General features: G+C 45.5%; 1 protein-coding gene across 5 annotated transcripts in view; it reads right to left on the bottom strand.

Annotated features, from left to right (window-relative positions):
• Window positions 1–4059: 4059 nt before the first annotated feature.
• LOC118979763 (phospholipid-transporting ATPase FetA-like) overlaps window positions 4060–17625 on the bottom strand; it is a 104325-nt gene continuing 90759 nt past the window's right edge. For 3 of the 5 annotated variants that reach the window (XM_037035992.1, XM_037035994.1, XM_037035993.1), the window contains 8 exons: window positions 16508–16672; window positions 14167–14278; window positions 9992–10215; window positions 7929–8012; window positions 6342–6587; window positions 6040–6178; window positions 5142–5272; window positions 4060–5044 (listed from right to left, as the gene is read on the bottom strand). In XM_037035992.1, coding sequence (XP_036891887.1) covers window positions 4859–5044; window positions 5142–5272; window positions 6040–6178; window positions 6342–6587; window positions 7929–8012; window positions 9992–10215; window positions 14167–14278; window positions 16508–16672 — 1287 coding nt within the window. In that variant the 3' untranslated portion in view covers window positions 4060–4858. Of the gene's footprint in view, window positions 5045–5141; window positions 5273–6039; window positions 6179–6341; window positions 6588–7928; window positions 8013–9991; window positions 10216–11577; window positions 11762–12281; window positions 12430–12815; window positions 12922–14166; window positions 14279–16507; window positions 16673–17625 lie in introns of all 5 variants that reach the window. The other 2 variants (XM_037035996.1, XM_037035995.1) reach the window with 2 other exon arrangements.

Raw genomic sequence — 17625 nt, 5'->3', positions numbered from 1 at the left:
GAGGGGCAGAGTACAGTGAAAGGTCTTGGGTGAATCCCAGGATCCTCCAAATGCCGTCTGCTCCAAAACCCTTTGCACATATCTCAGAAGATTTGAGGCTAGACCTGCAGGGAAATGTTGGCGCTGGGACATTGCTCCCTTGTTTTCCTGACTCTGGCAGTGGTAAAGAAGGTTACTCCCTGACAAGTTCTTAGAGAAAAAGGTCCAGGTGAACCAGATGGTCTTGTCACTTCTCCCTGTTCCGGAGAGGCTGTAGATGAGGAACAAGTATAACCTTCGCCTATGCAAACTGGAATTGCCTCTGTGTTTTTACTACTGGCAGCTATTCAATCTAACTCAAGTTAAAAAGTTTCCTCACTCAACCCAACTTCAAAAAACCCCTCATGTAGCTGTCTCTGGGAGTAAAACCTTATTAACATGTCCAGACTAATGAAACAATTTTTAAACTTCAGACTACAAAATTAAGGTTTTTCCTCTTTCTCAGCTTGGCCCTATTGCAAGTGGCTGTGTTCGGTGGGAAATGGGGGTGGCCCTTAGATGTCTACCTTTCTTTTCCTGCTTCTCCCTTCTCCTGTCTCCACCTTGCTAACCCTGTTTCTCAAGGTTTTGAGCATGCTGAGGGAGAAAAGATGAGGAAGGTTCTTATTCAGCTGGTACTATCACAAAATAATTTCAGTGCTTGGCAGCTACCTAGAGCTGACTCTTTCTCAAGGGGCCCTTTTGGAGGTTTTTTAGAGACTCCCCACCCTGTTGGTGGAGATTTCTCCTACACCTAGTGACTTAAATGTGGGTGAATTTATTTCCTTTAGTTGGTTACTTACAAACTCCTTTAGAAATATCCAGGCATTTAAGAAATCAATTTTATTGAAGTATAATTAACATACAATAAAATGCACAGATTTTAAGTGTATAGTTTGATAAGTTGTGGCAAATGTGTACACCCAGGTAACCACCTCATGCCCCTTTACAGGCAGTCAATTCCAGCTTCAGGTAACCTTATCCCTAGTTAGAAATCTGTAGGAATTTAACAGCATTATCTCATGCTGCTTTCTGCTGAGGTCTCCTCAACCTTTCAGACCTGATGAGATAAAGGAACCCTACTGGGTCCCTTACATGGCCCACATCTGGTCTATGGGGAGCACCCATGCACCCCTTGTCCTGAAAAACAGTAGGAGCATAAGCCAGTCTCACCACAGCCACCTTGTCTTGCTCTGTCAGTGAAGAGGTTGGCAGTTGTTCTCTTGACTTTTTAGATTTTCCAGTTGTAAGTCAGGCATGAGCTCTCAAACACATTAATCATATCAATCTCTCCAAGAAATTCCCTCAAAACCTTCTCAACTTCAATTGAACTGGGGTGGAGGGCAGGGGACTCAAAGCCTACTAGCAATTTCATCTAAGAATCTTTTTCCAATGTCTGAATTTCTGTCCCTTTTCTCAATGTGAGAGAGGCGATTTAAGAGTTGCAAACTTGTCTTACATACCACCCTTTTTGCAAGTCTTGCACAGTCATCTCACACCTCATTTTGGAATGTGGCATCTGCTGCCTTGGATCCTCAGCAGAATCTGGGATCAGATCTCCCGAGATGCATATAAACCGCTAGGAGAGGATGCCAATTGTTTTGGGGGTTTTAGGGGATATTATTGGTCCAAATTGTATTTTTACAAATTCCTTAGATGAGAGAGACCATGAGTGAACATGTTACATAAAAAGAGGCCCCTAAAGTAAAATTGGAAACTGGATACCAAAGGATAAGGTTCATCTTGTGAGAACACAGTAAAACACAAGCTTAGGACAAAAGGGGGTGGTAGATTTCATCCCTTTACTCATTTATTGAAAAGCATTAATAATCTAAGTGCCAGCAGTCTCTTGGGTGATAGGAATACAAAAAATGACCCAAAGTTCTTGTCCTCAAGGAGATCATGATGGCCTAGCAGAGAAGACAGAAGTAAACCACAACTAAAATAGGCATGTGAGTGAGAATATATTCTGCTCTCAGGAACTAAAAATAAGAAAAATGTACAAGGTGGTCTAGTGCAAGCAAGAGGCACCTGACTCAAGCACAGGAGCTTTGGTGTCAGTGGAGTGACACCTCTGCCAGAGGAAACAACCAAAGCTGCGAGTGAAGGCAGATGGGCATTTTAGCCAGACCAAGAAGGGGAGCCCTAAGGGGACAGAACTGAAAGAGGGAAGGTGTAAAGGCTTCTGAAGATAGTGGGAAATTTGAGGAACTGCCAATAGTCTGGTATGGCAGAAATGAAGGAACAAGTTGTAGAGGAAAGCAGAATCAAGGTAGGGAAGTTACGCTGAGTCGCTAAAGGATTTTAAACTGGCAAATGACATGATCTGACTTTGAAAGATCATTCTCTGTGGGGTGGATAATGAATTGGAAAGAAGCAAAATCAGAGGCAGGAAGACCAGAAAGGCAGATGGTACCATGACCTAGGCAAGAAATGATGAAAGCAATGGCACTGAGGATGAATAAGAAGGGAAAGATTTGAAGACATTTCTAAGAGGAAATGGAACTTGATAACAGAGTGGAATGGACTAGAAGAACAGAAGGGAGGAGTCCAGAAAGACCCCCAGGTTCCTGGTTTGAAGTGTTTATTGGGTGGTGGTGCTATTCAGGGAAATAAGAAAAATAGGCAGAGAAGCAGATTTCAATTCTTTCATTTCATCTGTACATTCAAAAGATATCTATTAAAAGCCCATTATGTGCTATGAATAGACAAGTAAATCAATGTTGAAAATGCCCTGTGAACTGTTTCACTGTTAGAGGTATGCTACAGGGCAGCAATTGAACAAATATGACAGGTACCTAAGCCACATTGAGGAATCAGGGGCAGCTCTTGGAGGAGACAATGCCTAATCTGAGTTTCCTTTAAAATAAAATTAAGGCAAAATTCACATAACACAAAATTAACCATTTAAAAGGTATACCATTCAGTGGCATTTAATACATTTAAAGTGTTGTTCAACCGCCACCTCTACCTAGTTCCAATTATTCTGAGTTTTGAAGGGTGACTAGGAATTTGCCAGATGAAGAAGGCATGAGGAAAAGCATTTTGGGACATGGGAAGAGCATGTTTGATGGCATGAGGACCAGAAACAGCATGACTAGGGTGAAAGTGGAAGGGGGAGGAATGAAAGATGAGGCTAGAGAGGGCCCAATAATAAAATGTCTACATTTTAACTTGATCCAGAAGTCATGGGAAGCCCTTAAGGGATCCAAAGCTGGGGCTCGACATGATCAAGTTTGCCTTTCAGGCAGATTACTCTGGCGATGCTTTGGACAGGAGGCAGCCAAGAAGGTAAGTTGGAGGGGTTTATGCAGTAATCCAGAAGAGAGATGATGAGAGTCTAATCCAGGGTAGCAATACCCTTGGTATTGTGGTAGCAATAATGGAGGGAACTGAAAACAGGACCTAGTAAAAGTGCAGAATTTATATCACCTGATGACTTATTAGACATCTGACTAGAGGGAGACCATAGGATGATCTCATTATTCTGCCTTGGGCGACTGGGATGATGGTGGCATCCTGGGATGAAATTTTTGGGGAAAATGATAACTTCAGGTTGATGGGTTGAGTGTGAGTTTCCTGAGACTCAACTACGTGAAGCGTCTCAGAGTCAGTTTAAAGTGGATCTGGATTCCAGAAGAGGGATACTGGATAGAGAGAGCATTGAGGACTTTTTGTTGGTAAATGAAGTCGTGAGTTTGGATGAAGTCATTCGGGAAAAGTGTACAGAGAAGGATGAGCAGAGAACCTAGTACTGATCTTTAAGAATCAATATTTAAGGTATGCTAAGAGGACAGAGCTATACTGTTAAAAGATGTTGTCATATCGAGGTCAAGATAGAGTTTAGCAGCAGGGGCAGAAAAGTGGCATGAGTTTAAGCAGGAGAGAACAGGCAGGTGAGGGAAACACCAGTTTAATCTGAAGGAGGAGGATGGTGCGTATATGGTTCCATGGTATTGCTTGGACTATGTTATTGTCCCTGGGACCCCAACACACCATACAAATCTCTCCATTCCAAAATAAGCAATTTATTACGCCATCAACTTCTTACAATTTCCTAAGTACATACAACTTCTCTGAAAACTAATTTTATGGGATGAAGGCAAATGTTTGCCAACTACAGCTATGTCCCCCTGAGAAACGATTTAACCCTCTGCAGTGTCCCCCTCCCCCTCCAAGTTCTGAGGCCTGAAAAGGGATCAATTTTGGGGTCAGAGGCATCAAAAAGAGGGGAGGAAGGCAAAATCTTGAGCTGGCAAAAACCACTTCCTCCTACTTTTTTGGTATAGAAACTCTCCTCAGCTTCTTGTGACCAACTTTTCACAGCTGTCTCCTCCTTTTGCTACCCAAGGGAAGCAAAAGATTCATTCTTAACCCCCAGATAAACCTGAGAACTCGCCTGAATGGGACTGTCTGTGTGGGGCCCTGGCTAGGTTGACGGGTGCTCTGGGAGTGGAGAAAAGAGCCCAGAAAAGCTCTTAGGTTCTATTTTCTTCTCCTTTCCACATGCTGCCTGCCCTTCTTCACCCTCTACTTCCACAGTTGCTTGTCCGGACTAAAACTCACGAGGGTTGATAGAAGGGAGGCCTAAACTTTTCTTGAAATGCTTCACTTTTTCTTGAAATGCTGAAACTCTGACAGATATCTGGGAGCTCTTTATTTTTCCTCGCCTTCCGTGGGCACAGCCTTCCAGGGAAGGAGGAGGCGGAGCCTCTGGAGTGAGAGCGGGAGGGCAGGTTTAGGCCGCTTTCCCAGGGACAGTGAGCCTTCCTTAGGAAGGTAGGTAAATACACGGGAGGAAGAGCAATGACTGACTCCTTTGGGGTTTCCCTAAAGGCCTCTACTTTTTAAATAAAGAACTTTTCTTGGGCCACTTGGGCTTCATAAACTTGCCAGAAGTGATGAGGGGCCCAAAGCCCTGTCTGTGGGAGAATGCGTATGCAGAACGTCGAGAGGCTGAATGTTGGTCTTGACTCAGGCCTGGGAGTGGTGGTGAGTGGCTCATGCGATGAATTCCATCAAGGACCTGTAGCCAGAGCATAGGGGGCAGGGTTTTACCCACAGAGGCAAACGCAAAGAAGATCATGAATTATATATCTGGGTAGATTCCCTGTTCTACTCACCTTATTCACATTGAAGGGCCATAACAGTGGTTTGAGAAACTGGTACCCAATGGAAGGCAACATGCAGAGGACTATGCTGAGGACAATACTCAGCCACAGTTGTGGCGTGTTCAGAGTGTTCTTTGCCACACCTGTAATCAATGAGCCAGGAGGGGAAAGGCTAAACTGGGGCCTGCAGGAAGGGGGCTGCCAGCCAGAACTTAGATACCTCTGCAGTCCAAAGAAGGAAATACTGATTTGGAGACAGTTTAGTCTCCTGAGAAATAATATAAAGGCAAAAGAATTGCATTAAGGTCCTTTGCACAGCCAAAGTCACTGTGAATTCACATGCCTTTGTCTCCTTCTAAAGGCCGGGCAAGGCAGGAGCAGTGGCAGGTAGGCTTGGAGCCCAGGCTTGGACACATAAATGGGATAGAGGAGTTTGGAAGGGAGAAAATGAAAGGCTGGATAACAGGTGGGGGCCAGCTACATCTACATACTCACTCTCTCTGCGCTTTGTCCTCATCAGAGCGGAGATGAGAGATGGGAAATTAATATGGGAGGCAATAAGGCAGTATGCCACCGTGGAGAGAATATCGGACTGGGAACCAGGAGACCTAGATTTGAGTCATTTAAAATGGTGCTAATAATTCTTGCCCTGGCTACCCCAGAGGCTGCTTGTAAAGATCAAATTAGGTAAGACATTTGAATATATCTTAGAACTCTATAAGGTAAAATATTTCCTCTAGCTAGATTTTGAGTCCTTTTAGGGCAGAGACTATGTATCGTTCCTATTTATATCCACAGAACCTAGCACATAGTAATAGCTTCTTAGTCAGCATTTATTAAGCAAATATATTGGTTCACACTCCCCACTCCTACTTCCCACCCCCTTGCCACACATTGGGCAGAGCCTTACCTAGGAATTGGAAGACATTGGGGAAGATCAGGCACAAGCCATCACTGTACAGGAAGAATAAGATGCAAAAGAAGAAACCCAGGCTACCCCAGGTGAAGAGGTGGTTTATCACTGTCCAGTAGGTTGTCTCCAGGGCAATCTGAAAAACACCCTCTTTTGTACAATGTTCTATAAGCCTCCTCCCTTCTCTAGTTCTGCAGTGAAGGATTCTCCCTTCCCACCTTCCCTGCTTCCTTCCCTCCCTCTCCTCCAGGCAGTCTCCCCATCCAAACTCCTCACCCTGCCTTGCCCACTGTCCGCACCTGCATTGTGGCCACCCAAAGCAAAGAGGTCTGTACTATCAGGGAGAAGGACTGGTAGTCAGAGATTTCCTTCCCATCACTGCGCACTGAGTCGAAAACGGTCCCCATGGGAATAAAGAACAGCACGAAGGAACTGTAGATCCCATGAACTAAACACTTCACAAATTCCTTCTTGTTGAAATAGAGGTTGTGCTGGCCTGGCTCGTACAGCTCTGGGAAGCATAGGCTCCATGTTTCATTCACATCCTGGAAGCACCACAGGATAAGGAGGAAGGCTCAGAAGGGTGCCGGTTCCGTCAGAGCAGAGGCTTCTCCCCACACTGAGTCTGCTGCCAGGCTACCTGGGAACTTCCTCACCGATTACTCGAGAAGTGGAACTAGAGGACAGAGCAGTGGCCAGAGACACTTCCTGACCTCCTACACTCTGGGCAAGGATCTAGGTAGTAGAAGAAAGCTAGGAGAAGATCAAGATGGTGGGAAGGACCTAGAGGCAGTTAGGACTGGGGACTTTAAGAAGGAGGGCAATTAGGATTGGGGTGGCTGGAAGGGAGGACTGGTTCTTGGGGTGAGGGAGACAGTTGGGATATCAGTCCCCAGTGTAAGTTTTCCTTTAGTTGAATATTCGAAAGCCAGTGAGAGGAGAGGGAGGAGCCAGTGGGGACCAGTGAGTCCCTTGGAAGTGCCCATGTTCTGTGATGCTCCTCCCATTCCCACAGCTACTGGTGAACTCAGGAAAGAGGATTCTCTATGGAGATGACATTGGATCTTCCTTGTCTCCTAAATCTGAAACTCTGGATGACAAAGCTTGGGGCTTGTTTTGAGAGGTTGCGGGTCCCTAAAACTACACCACTGAAACTCATGAGGGCTGTTGGATGACACAACTCATCCCCCTTGCTGCTCTGAGGCTGGCAGCTGCTCCACTGAGAATTTTCCTTCCCACCCTGATGGAGATCAGGAACCATGATCCCTTGCTGTCCTCTTTCAGCTACTTTATTCCTCTTTGGAGACTCCTTTTCTATTCCATGTGCCCAGGACTGGAGGTTGGGGTAGAAGAGGAGGGAGGAGTAGGGCACCAGGACCCCCCAGAGCCCAGGAAATTGCTGACAGGGACAGATGGCTCCTCTAGGCTGACTGTGTATAACTTGAAGGTATCATACCGCTACTCCCATGCTTGGCCTTCAAGGACCCTCAGCTGGGTCTCCCTGCATTGGCTTATCTCCTTGTGTCTGTGTGGCCTCTCTTTTCTTGGAGCCCCTTGCTTTACCTAGCCTTGCCCCAATGACTATTTCCTTTCACTACTTAGCACACATTCAATGTACTGTACAGCAGTTTCCATATTTCTCTCTACAAAGATAAAATGGATGCAAGAAAGCTTTGATTTCTAAGACTGATGATTATTCTGTGTGGAGGAGGATTCTTTACTTTATCCCATGATACCTCTCCAGGTGATGAGCTCCTTTCCTTGCTCTAGAAATGACTCGATTTAGACTTGACTTTGTAGAACTCTCTGTCCTTCTTACTCTTGAGCATACCCCTCACGGGCCCAGGGGCTTCCGCCCCAACTAAGAGACTTGCTGCTAGTCTTACCTGGTCAAATAGACTCAAGCCCAGGACAGGGAGGCAGGTGTAGACCAGGTTGTAGAAAGTGATAAACCAGGTATCATAAACTGTCTGGAAGAATACCAAGGAGATTTCTTAGATTTGGCTCTTCTACAAAGTCTCATCTCCACCTCCCAGGTCCAAGAGAGCCTTCTCTGCCCCCTCACCCACCCATCACTACACTAACTTAGCGCAGGATTTGAATTTCAGAAACCCAAGGCTGACTCCAGTCTCTGTTTGGTCCTACTCTATTTAGAACTCTGGCTACTGGGCTGAGGCAAGGCTATATCAAGTTTATAGGTGGCCAACCTCACAGGCTGATTCCGGCCAACCCTACTGTGAGCTACAGACCCCCTTCCTACACAGAAAGGACCCAGCGTGGCTGCTGGGGACTGCTAGCTACACCCCTGCACTCGCAGGCTGTAAGTCTCTGGGCTTTTTTCTTTGTTTGCTTCATGGCATTCAGCAGCTTCTATAACACCGGACACTTTCTAACATGGCAAGAAGAATAGACCTAATGTCCCTTCCCTAGCTAGGTGTTCCACCCTGGGCCAAGAGAGGGCTCCTTCCCTTACTAGCCACAAGGGGTCAGCAGCAACGCATACATACACACACCTGCACCTCCCCAAACCAGACCTGCAGTTAGACACTGTGGGTGTGCTGGTCTACTACTGTCTACTAACTGGTCCTTTTCTCCCGGAGCCCAAGGCAACAGAGGTAGGGACCTCCCAAGAGAATTCTTCCAGAGCGTGTTTCTCTTGGGAATCTTTGAATGACTCCTGAGAAACTTCTCATAGAAGGGACTTCTTGTGGAACTTAGAAATCCAGGTGTCACCTCTCCCCTCTACTGTGTGGGGGATTTCACACTTAAATTTGGAATTAATTCATTAGAGCAGACCTAGAGCACAAGAACAACAGATAAGGCTGCTTAAAAACCTTTCACTGAAAAAGTTATAGGTCTGGGATGTGAATACCCACCATGACCTGCCCAGTTAGAAATTTATGATTTATTATAGCACTACTTTTTCTTTCTTTTTTTAAAAAAAATAAATAAACATCCATTTATTTTGTAGAGAGGGGAAAGGAAGGAGAAGGAAAAGGAGAAAAAATTGATGTGTGAGAGAAATAGTGATGGGCCACTTTCTTGTACACTCCCCAACAAAAGACCTAACCCGCAACTCAGGCACGTGCCCTGACTGGGAATTGAGCTGGTGAACTCTGGCCTCACGGGGCAACACTCAACCAACTGAGCCACACTAGTCAAGGCTAATTCACCCCTTTTCATCCCCAGAACTGTAGTGGGTAGGCATGAGTAGAGTAGGAATGATAGGCCAGGTGCAGAAGGTCACCTGAGTGGTAAACTTTCTCTTATAGTTAAAAAAAATTTTTTTTAAGAGATGGAGAGAAACATCAATGTGTGATGGCCTGGCCTGCAACCCAGGCATGTGCCCAGACCAGAGATCGAACCATTGGTTCGCAGGTCAGTACTCAATTCACTGAGCCACATCAGCCAGGGTAAAAACAAATTTTCATTAGAGCAACAATAGTGTGTGTTTTTTGTGGGGGGGGGGGGAGTGTAAAGGTGGGGAGGGAGAAATAAAGGGAAGCTGTGTTTCCAAGTATGGCTGTGGGTGAACACCACAACCGGCCTATCTGGCAAGACCCTAGAGGCCCCTTGTGGCTTAGCCTGTTCCATAAAGACTGCTTTGGGTGATAAAAAGACAGAAAGAAAGAAAAACTCCTAGATCAAGTGCTTGGAATCTCTATGTCTCTATGTCAGGGAAAGGATGAAAATATCTTATGGGAAAGTCTGAAGGTAGGAACTGAGGCCAAGTCAGAACCAGGCCAGATACATTAGAGTTTGGAAATCTAAGGTTAAGTATAGGGTCAGGAGATGGGACAAGCCTAAGTGAGGAGCTTTATGAATGGATGGCAGCATGTCACAGGTTTGGTCTCTGCAGGAGAAAAAGAGTCTGAGCTGGCTGAAGCGGGAGTGACTGACTACAGAAGACCCAGTTGACCAAAGTAGGAAAGGCCATCTGACCTCCTACCTGCGCAGAGAACCCGTTGTAGAAGGAATACCAGAAGTGCACCAGAGTGAAGGCAAAGTTTTTGTAAAAGAAGTAGCTGAGAAACTTGCACATGCGGTTATAAGACCAGCGGCCATGGACCAAGAGCAGACGCTGGAGGTAGCAGAACTGGGAGAAGGAGAAGTCGCTGTTGAGCACGGCCTGCATTCCCTCCTGGCCGCTGATGCCGACCCCAATGTGGGCAGCTGCAAAAGAAACCCCAGAAGCTTCTCAGCCACAGGTCTTGTTTGCTGGGCTCCCAGTCTGGGAAGTGTAAAAGGAAAGCTGAGATCATGGTGCATAAATCCCTTACTTTACATTTGGAAAACGCTGTTACGCCCAGCTCGAAATGGCACTTGCTTAGTGAGCCTTTTCTCCTCAGTGGACTGTCCTTCCCCCACAGGCCAGAAAACGGCTCCTTCATCTGCACTTTGTTTTGGGTGTCACCACTCAAGAATACCTAGCACGTCCAGTTTTGGAAAGTTGTCCAGGATGTTTTTTGCACCTACTCTAGTCATCTGGGCTCTGGCCTACAGTCCAGATGCTGAGGTAAAAATTTCTTGATAATTCTTGAAGCCACTTAAATCAATTAAAAATGGAGGATGAATGCCAATCTAACACATTATTTAATTACCCAAGTTTATCTAAGGAGCTAAATCCCAACTGTTGGGAGGAATAAGCAATGTGCATACTTTGTCAGTGTTCTCCGGGAGGCCTAATACTACCTATTCCTGGATAAAGCAAGGATTAGACTTGATGGAAGATAAGACTGAAGTTCCTAAAACTTTTAATTAGTCTATTATACTATAAGCCAAATTCACTGATTTTTCTGGCACATGCCTACCTCATTGCTTAAGGGAATAACTGAAATCTTTAAGGCCCTAACAACCAGAGTTGTTCTAGAAACTGGGGAAGAGAGAAAGAACACTTCTTAGTGTTGAAGTGGAATATCTGCTGGTGTTTCCTGTAGGGAGAGGCTGGACTGGAGGACCTCAAAGATGTCATACCAGTTGCTGGAGGCTGAAAACATTCAGCTGAAATTAAAACCAGTGTCTGCCATTTGCTTCTATGGTCTAAAGCATCAGTAAGTCTGCCATTCTCCTCCAGCCAGGAGAGTCAGGGCAAGCTCTCCAGAACAGTGCCTTAGGAGGAAAAGATCTCTGCATCGGGCCTCACATCTAATTCCCTGGTTGGGTGGCCCTGTCTTCAGCCTAACTTTGCTCAGGCCTACAGGCTTCAAAAAAGAAAACAGATTATGACTCCTGCTCAGGGGTCCTTTCTGTGGGCTTTGATGCCATCTCAGAAAGACATTTATGGATTCTTGTGGGAGCTGTGTGTATCTGTATGTGTACGAGTGTTAAGTGAATGCATCTAAATGTGTGTTCGTAACTGTGGATATGGATTGATGTATGCACGTGTAAAGAGTGGAAACACAGGCATAGAGGAGCATGAACGAAGATGCAGGAGTATAAGCCAGCAACACAGGGTCACCCAGATCAGTTCTGTCCACAGAGGAAGGGAAGGGCAAGCCCATGCCTAGGGGCTATAGCTCTGCACCCCTCACTTGCCTTTGATCATGCTGACGTCATTGGCCCCATCCCCGATGGCCAGTGTCACCCACTTCGTGTACCTCTTCACGAGCTCTACCACCTGGGCCTTCTGAAGGGGTGTCATCCGGCAGCAGACCACCCCCTGGCACATGCAAGCTGTTCGAAGCAGTTCCAACTCCAGGTTCCTTTCTAGAGCATAGGCCTGTAGCACCAGGACACACCCACATTTCAGGTCCACCTTCCTAAGCCCCTCCCCTCCCCTCCATACTCTCCTGCACTACAGAGGTCAGGCGTAGCTGTTCCCAAGGTGCTCTGCCCCCAAGGGAGGCCAAGCTCCCAGCTCAGTTCTAGGCATCCTTGGATCTGATCCAGCCTCCAGCAGGATACAGATCAGGGCTGCTCGCTGGGTCTGATCAGTTGACTGGGCTATAAGGCCAAGTTTCTTTTTGGAGACCTGCTTCTGCTCACTCCCCCACTTCCCCTAAGGGACAGGCTACATCAGTAGTGAAGAATTTAAACAAGGGAGGAATATGCCCTTGGCTTCTCTTTCCTCATTATTATTGTCTAGAGAAGGTTCAGGAAAGGTGTCTGTCAGGCAAGGGCACCAGAAAGAAGGGGAAATAGGGTGACTCTTGGGTTTTGAAATTTCCCTGAAGTGGGCTAGACCTAGGAAAAAAGTTCCTTGGAAGAAGAGAACAGGGTTGTAGCTCTGTGTTGCCCACCAGACTGTAGCCATTGATGATCAAGCCATAGTTGCCATTGGGCACCTCCTCGGGTATCCTGGTGGGCATTTTGGGCTTCGTGGAGAGATAATTGTTTATTGGGTCTGATTCCAGTAGAGGCTTGGCTTTCATCTGATTAAGTGCTGACCTGAAAGCCAAGAGTTGTGGTCAGTGTCTGACCTGAAGCCCCAGAACTTAGAAGGAAAATATGCTGCAGAGTGAAAAGGGGCAAGGCAGATACAGAGCCACTGCAAAGCACCAGCCAGGGTCTCGGACTTGTCTGTCTCCTGAGACCTGCCACAGCCTTAGGTCCCCAACCATCCACACACCACACTGCTCCATCTTGCCACGCCCACTCCAACCTCTTGAGCCCTAATGCTTCTTCACAAAATTCTCTCAACTACTTTAGGTTTTGGTTTCCCTCTCCTCCTTTTCTTCTCTATTCCTTCTGGCAGTATGGGGCCATGTTGGGTGAAGAGATGGGTGAGAAATCTTGTGTCCAGGGACAGGCTGTGGCAGCTCTCTCATCTATACCTGAGTTCTTGCTGAATAGTTGCACCATCCTTGCCTTCCACGATAAACAGCCCATCCATTTCATCCCCAAATATGTTACAGGCATAGGCGATGTTCACAGCAGTCTCTGCAGGGAGTGGGGGGGACACACATTGCATGCTGGTCAGAACAAGGTGTTTGCGCAGTGTACGACTACAGAGACTCTAGTGTGGGCTGCAGAGCCCATTGGTCCACACTTGCCCTGGATGCATTCAGAGTGTGTTTTCCATGAGTCAGTGGAGACTACATTGAAATATCCACAGGAGACTGACTAGTTGGTACAGACTTGCAAGTTATTTATCAATAATTCATGTCATTCTGGCTTAGCCTTCTCTACAAAGCCTTCTGTTTCTTAAAGCAATTCTAGTTTGTGTCCACTTCTCCAGGCAATCAGGATGTATTTCCTTGAACAGAATTGTACATATTTCTATGCTAGATTTTATGGAAGACTGAGGTATGTTTAGGTTGTAGTCTTTCCTTTACATCAAAACCCTGAAATTTGGAATAAATTCATACTAAAGGAAAAAAAGTAAGCCCTGAACCTTGGCTGCAAGTGGTATTAATATTCAGAGGAGAGTTGCAATTGTCATAAAGCTTTCTTAGAGAAAGGCCTTGAGGATGAGCAAGACTTGTCTAGGGGAAGAAAAACATTCCAAATTGGGAAACAACCCAGGGGCCCCGGCGTAGGAATTGGTCTGTTTTGGGACATACTGAAGAAAATAGTCTCTTTAGGGTGGAGATAAGGATGGGCAGGCAGCAACAGGTTACTGAGGTCTTGAAGGCCGGGCAGTGGAGTCCAACGACCCACCACTCAGAGCTGCTGTAGGTGCCTGAGCAGAGGAGTAACATTGTAAAAGTAGAAAGTTTTAGAAAGAGTACACTGACGGTTGTTAGCGGGCTGTACTAAGGTTAACAAGGGCAAGAGACAGAGATCAGTTCAGAAGTTTTTGCAAAAGTTCAGCCACCAGGGGACAAAGGCTGAACTAGGGTGGTAACACAGCCAAGAGGGTCTTTCAGAGGACCTGACGCGACATGGTGAGAGAATGAACCCTTGGGACAGCAGAGAGGGTACAGTTAACGACAACTCTAAAATTTTTAGCTTGTAAGCTCCTGGATGACAAATGTCTATGTCCTCAATGCCTAATACAGCATCTAGCATAAAGTATATAGTTAGAAAATTGTATATAAGTCTAGGAATGGAGTTGTCCTGTAAAAACTTGACCTGGATTATAAGATGCTTTTCAAATAAATGGATAAGGGGAAAAAAAGAAAAAGAAGAAATGGCTAAGGTGGATAGGGAAGAGGATCGGTCCGGTGAGGTGCTCCCCTTTACCTTGCTTATCTCCAGTTAAAACCCATATTTTAATTTTGGCTTTGTTCAGCACTTTGATTGTCTGAGGTACTCCATCCTGCAGCTTGTCTTCTATGGCTGTGGCCCCTAACAGCTTCAGACAGAGACATCAGTGAGTGAGGAAAAAGGAGTCACAGCATTTAGTGCAGCCCAACGATCCAACCGGCACCTCGGCACCCTCCTTAGTAAGCTGGCCCTGTCCTGGCACGAGGACCCCAGTGGTACAAAAGTCAGCACACTCTATTTTTCCACAGATGCAGCTTTCAACCACATGCCAAAATTAAATTCGGAAACACAGACTCTGAAGGACCCAAGAGGGAAGAGACTTGCCCAAGTCACACATGATGCTGTGTCCGGCTTCTAAACCATCTGTTTCTCTCAACACACCTTCACCTGTGCCTTGCTTCCTAGCATGCTTCCTGGCTTTGGTCTCCAAAAACGTGGGTTCCAGACAAGAGGATCCCTGACATCCCATTCTAGTTTTTCTTTCAACCCCACAAGAGCTTGGGTGAACTTCTTTTGTTTGTACCTACTATGGCCCCTTAAGGTTTTCAAGGCCTTTTTCCTTGAAAAGGGAAATAACTAGACTAAAAGCATCTCAATCCAGCACCATGCCTTCTCCCTATGATACTCCAACAGCGCCGACCACAGCGATGGGCACCAGGACTGAGGCTGAGGAACTGACAGACAAACTACTAATTTCTGCTAGGCCTCTAGAAGGACAGCCTAAAACACTAACCACAGAACTGACTATGGAAGGAGATTTGTCACCTTTGGGATGTCTAAATTTTCCCATTTGATATTGGTAATTTCTTTTTTATAGCAGAGCCAGCCTGTATTAGTCTGGTCAAAAACTTTGGAGTTGCCCTGACTGGTGTAGCTCAGTGGATTGAGCGCAGGCCTGCGAACCACACAATCATGGTTCGATTCCCAATCAGGGCACATGCCTGGGTTGTGCGCCAGTTCCCAGCAGGGGATGCATGAGAGGCAACTGTACATTGATATTTCTCTCCCTGTCTCCTTTCCCTCTAAAGATAAATAAATAAAAAATATTTAAAAAAACCTTTGGAGTCATCCTTAACTTCTGCTTTTCTTACATTCTATAATCTAATCCACCAGCAAATTCTGTTGGATCTCCTTTAAAAAATGTACAGAATTTGAGTAGTGGGCACACAATGCAATGTGCAGATGATGTATCATAGAATTGTACACTTGAAATCTATATAATTGTATTAACCAGTGTCAGCCCAGTAAATTTAATAAAAAGGAAAAAAAAAAGAATCGAACCACTCCTCACAACTTCCACTACTTCTAGCTGGTTCAAGCCATTATCATCTCACAACTATATTACTGCAGCTGCCTTCTAATTGGCCTCCCTGGGTCTGTGCTTGTGTCCCTCCAGTACAATCTCAACATGGCAGCCAGGGAGACCATTTTAAAAGCTATCACGTCACTTCACTGGTTGAATTCTTCAACAGTTTTCCATATCTCACTATAAGTTCTTATGTTGGCTTATCAGGACCCTCTACTACCTCCCTGTCTCATGTCCTTTTATCCACTCCTCCTCACTTTCACTGTACCACCCACCCGAGCTGCCTCACTGTTCACTTTACAAAAAGTTAGGCCCGCTCCTGTTTTGGGGTCTTTGTTCCTGCCATTCCTTCTGTCAAGCTAATCCCCCAGAGATCTGCTTGGCTTGCCACCTTGTCGAGGTCTCTGCTCAGATGTCTTGGTCACAGTGAAGACTATGAAGCTATGCTTGGCCCTCTTCAAACACACACACACACACACACACACACACACACACACGCATGCTGACACTCCCCAGGTTTCTTTCTGGTTTTACTTTCTGCCACAGCACTTTCACCATCTAACATACTATGTACATCACTTTTTGGCCTATTTTGTCTACTGCTATGTAGTCAGGATTTAAAATAGTGCCTGGCATGCAGGAGGAGGCCCTTAATAAATATGTCAAATGAATGAGTGAATACTTTTGTCTTGAGTATTCCATCAATTAATTCTGGATTATCTAATCTGTACATTATTCAGATTGTGATTTCTCCCAGATTACTTAGTTTCTGCGAGCAGCTGTGGGATAAGAAACACTGCCAGAAAGATGCAATTTAGACTGGTGTATTTTTTGTTACTTGTGGAACTCAAAGACCCAGGATATCCTGTTTTAGCTTGGATTCCAGTGTCCAGTGTCCAGAGAGAGCCTGAACCTACTGATTTGCTGGAAGCCACTCTCAGAGCCCTGCTCAGTCTGCTGACTGCCATCCCCAGGGAGCCCCCAGTCTGTCCCCGGCTTCCTCACACTAACCATCAAGTCTTTTTCGATCTCCTCATAGATAGTTGATATTTTATTTTCCCGATTCTCCAAAGATAAGCAGGCTTCACTGTGCTTCTTGCTCCAGTCACGGAAGAATGAATTGTCCAATTCTCGGTAGGCCACAAGGAGGGTGCGAAGGCCCTCCCTGGCAAATTCCTGAAAGACATGTATGCGCTGAGTGGGCCTGGGCTGGGTTTGGGCTGAGTTCAGAGAGCAGCAGACTGACCCCACAGGTCCTGTCTGCCTGTGAGATAGGGTTTAATGGTTAGCCTCATCAGAAAACAACTGTTGAACTCTCTCAGCAAAATGTCCTACAGATTGGGCCAGCACAGCTGGGGGCAAAGTTTGAGAACACTTCTGACAGACAGAAGGTTTTAGAAGACTTTAGCTTCTACCCGTAGTTAGGTAATTTGCTGTGTGACCCTGGAAAAAACCAAGCCTTCTAGATTTCTGTCTTGTAAAATTGGGATAATAATTCACCTCCTACAGAGAGGATAATAATGTCTATAATATGAGAACAAAGGAAGTAAAAAAGAAAAAAGGAATTGTTATAAAAAATAATCCACAATATTGTTATGTTTTACAAGCGTACATTCATTTTATTTTCCTCTGTCTCTGCTTTTCTTCATCAGGTGTTCAACGGGCATTTCAAATAGCACACACATCATGTGTTTGTCTATAGCTGGTCTACTCAGCAGTGTTAGTGACATCACTGCTGAAATGCTTTCTGGGTGAGCTAGCATCTTTTTGGTCCTTGGCCACAAAGATATAGTCTAATCATAACTAGCTAGCTTGCAGAAGTATACTCTTGGTCACAGGAGGGCTGGGTGAGAATGTGAGTGGTTTAGGGTAAAACTCATATCCATCTGATGGCGCACTAGAAGCAGATTTTGGTACTGGGAATTGCTCATGAATAACAATTTTACAGGATCGTTGTTATAATGAGCTTCGAAAAAATTCACGTTGGCATTATAAGAACAAAGAGAAAGAGAACTTATCATCTTAATATTTTGATCTTGGTTCCCTGTGTAACTCCTGAGTGTCTGATGTTAGCTGTCAGGTGAAATTAACATAAGGAAGCACATGTAGAGAATGCCACAGAGCTAACG

The sequence above is a fragment of the Sturnira hondurensis genome, unplaced genomic scaffold, assembly GCF_014824575.4.
Source record: "Sturnira hondurensis isolate 20B ecotype Veracruz unplaced genomic scaffold, ASM1482457v3 Scaffold0022566, whole genome shotgun sequence".
NCBI lineage: Eukaryota > Metazoa > Chordata > Mammalia > Chiroptera > Phyllostomidae > Sturnira > Sturnira hondurensis.
Note: the sequence above shows the minus strand (reverse complement) of the source record. Positions and strands in the feature narration are given on the sequence as shown.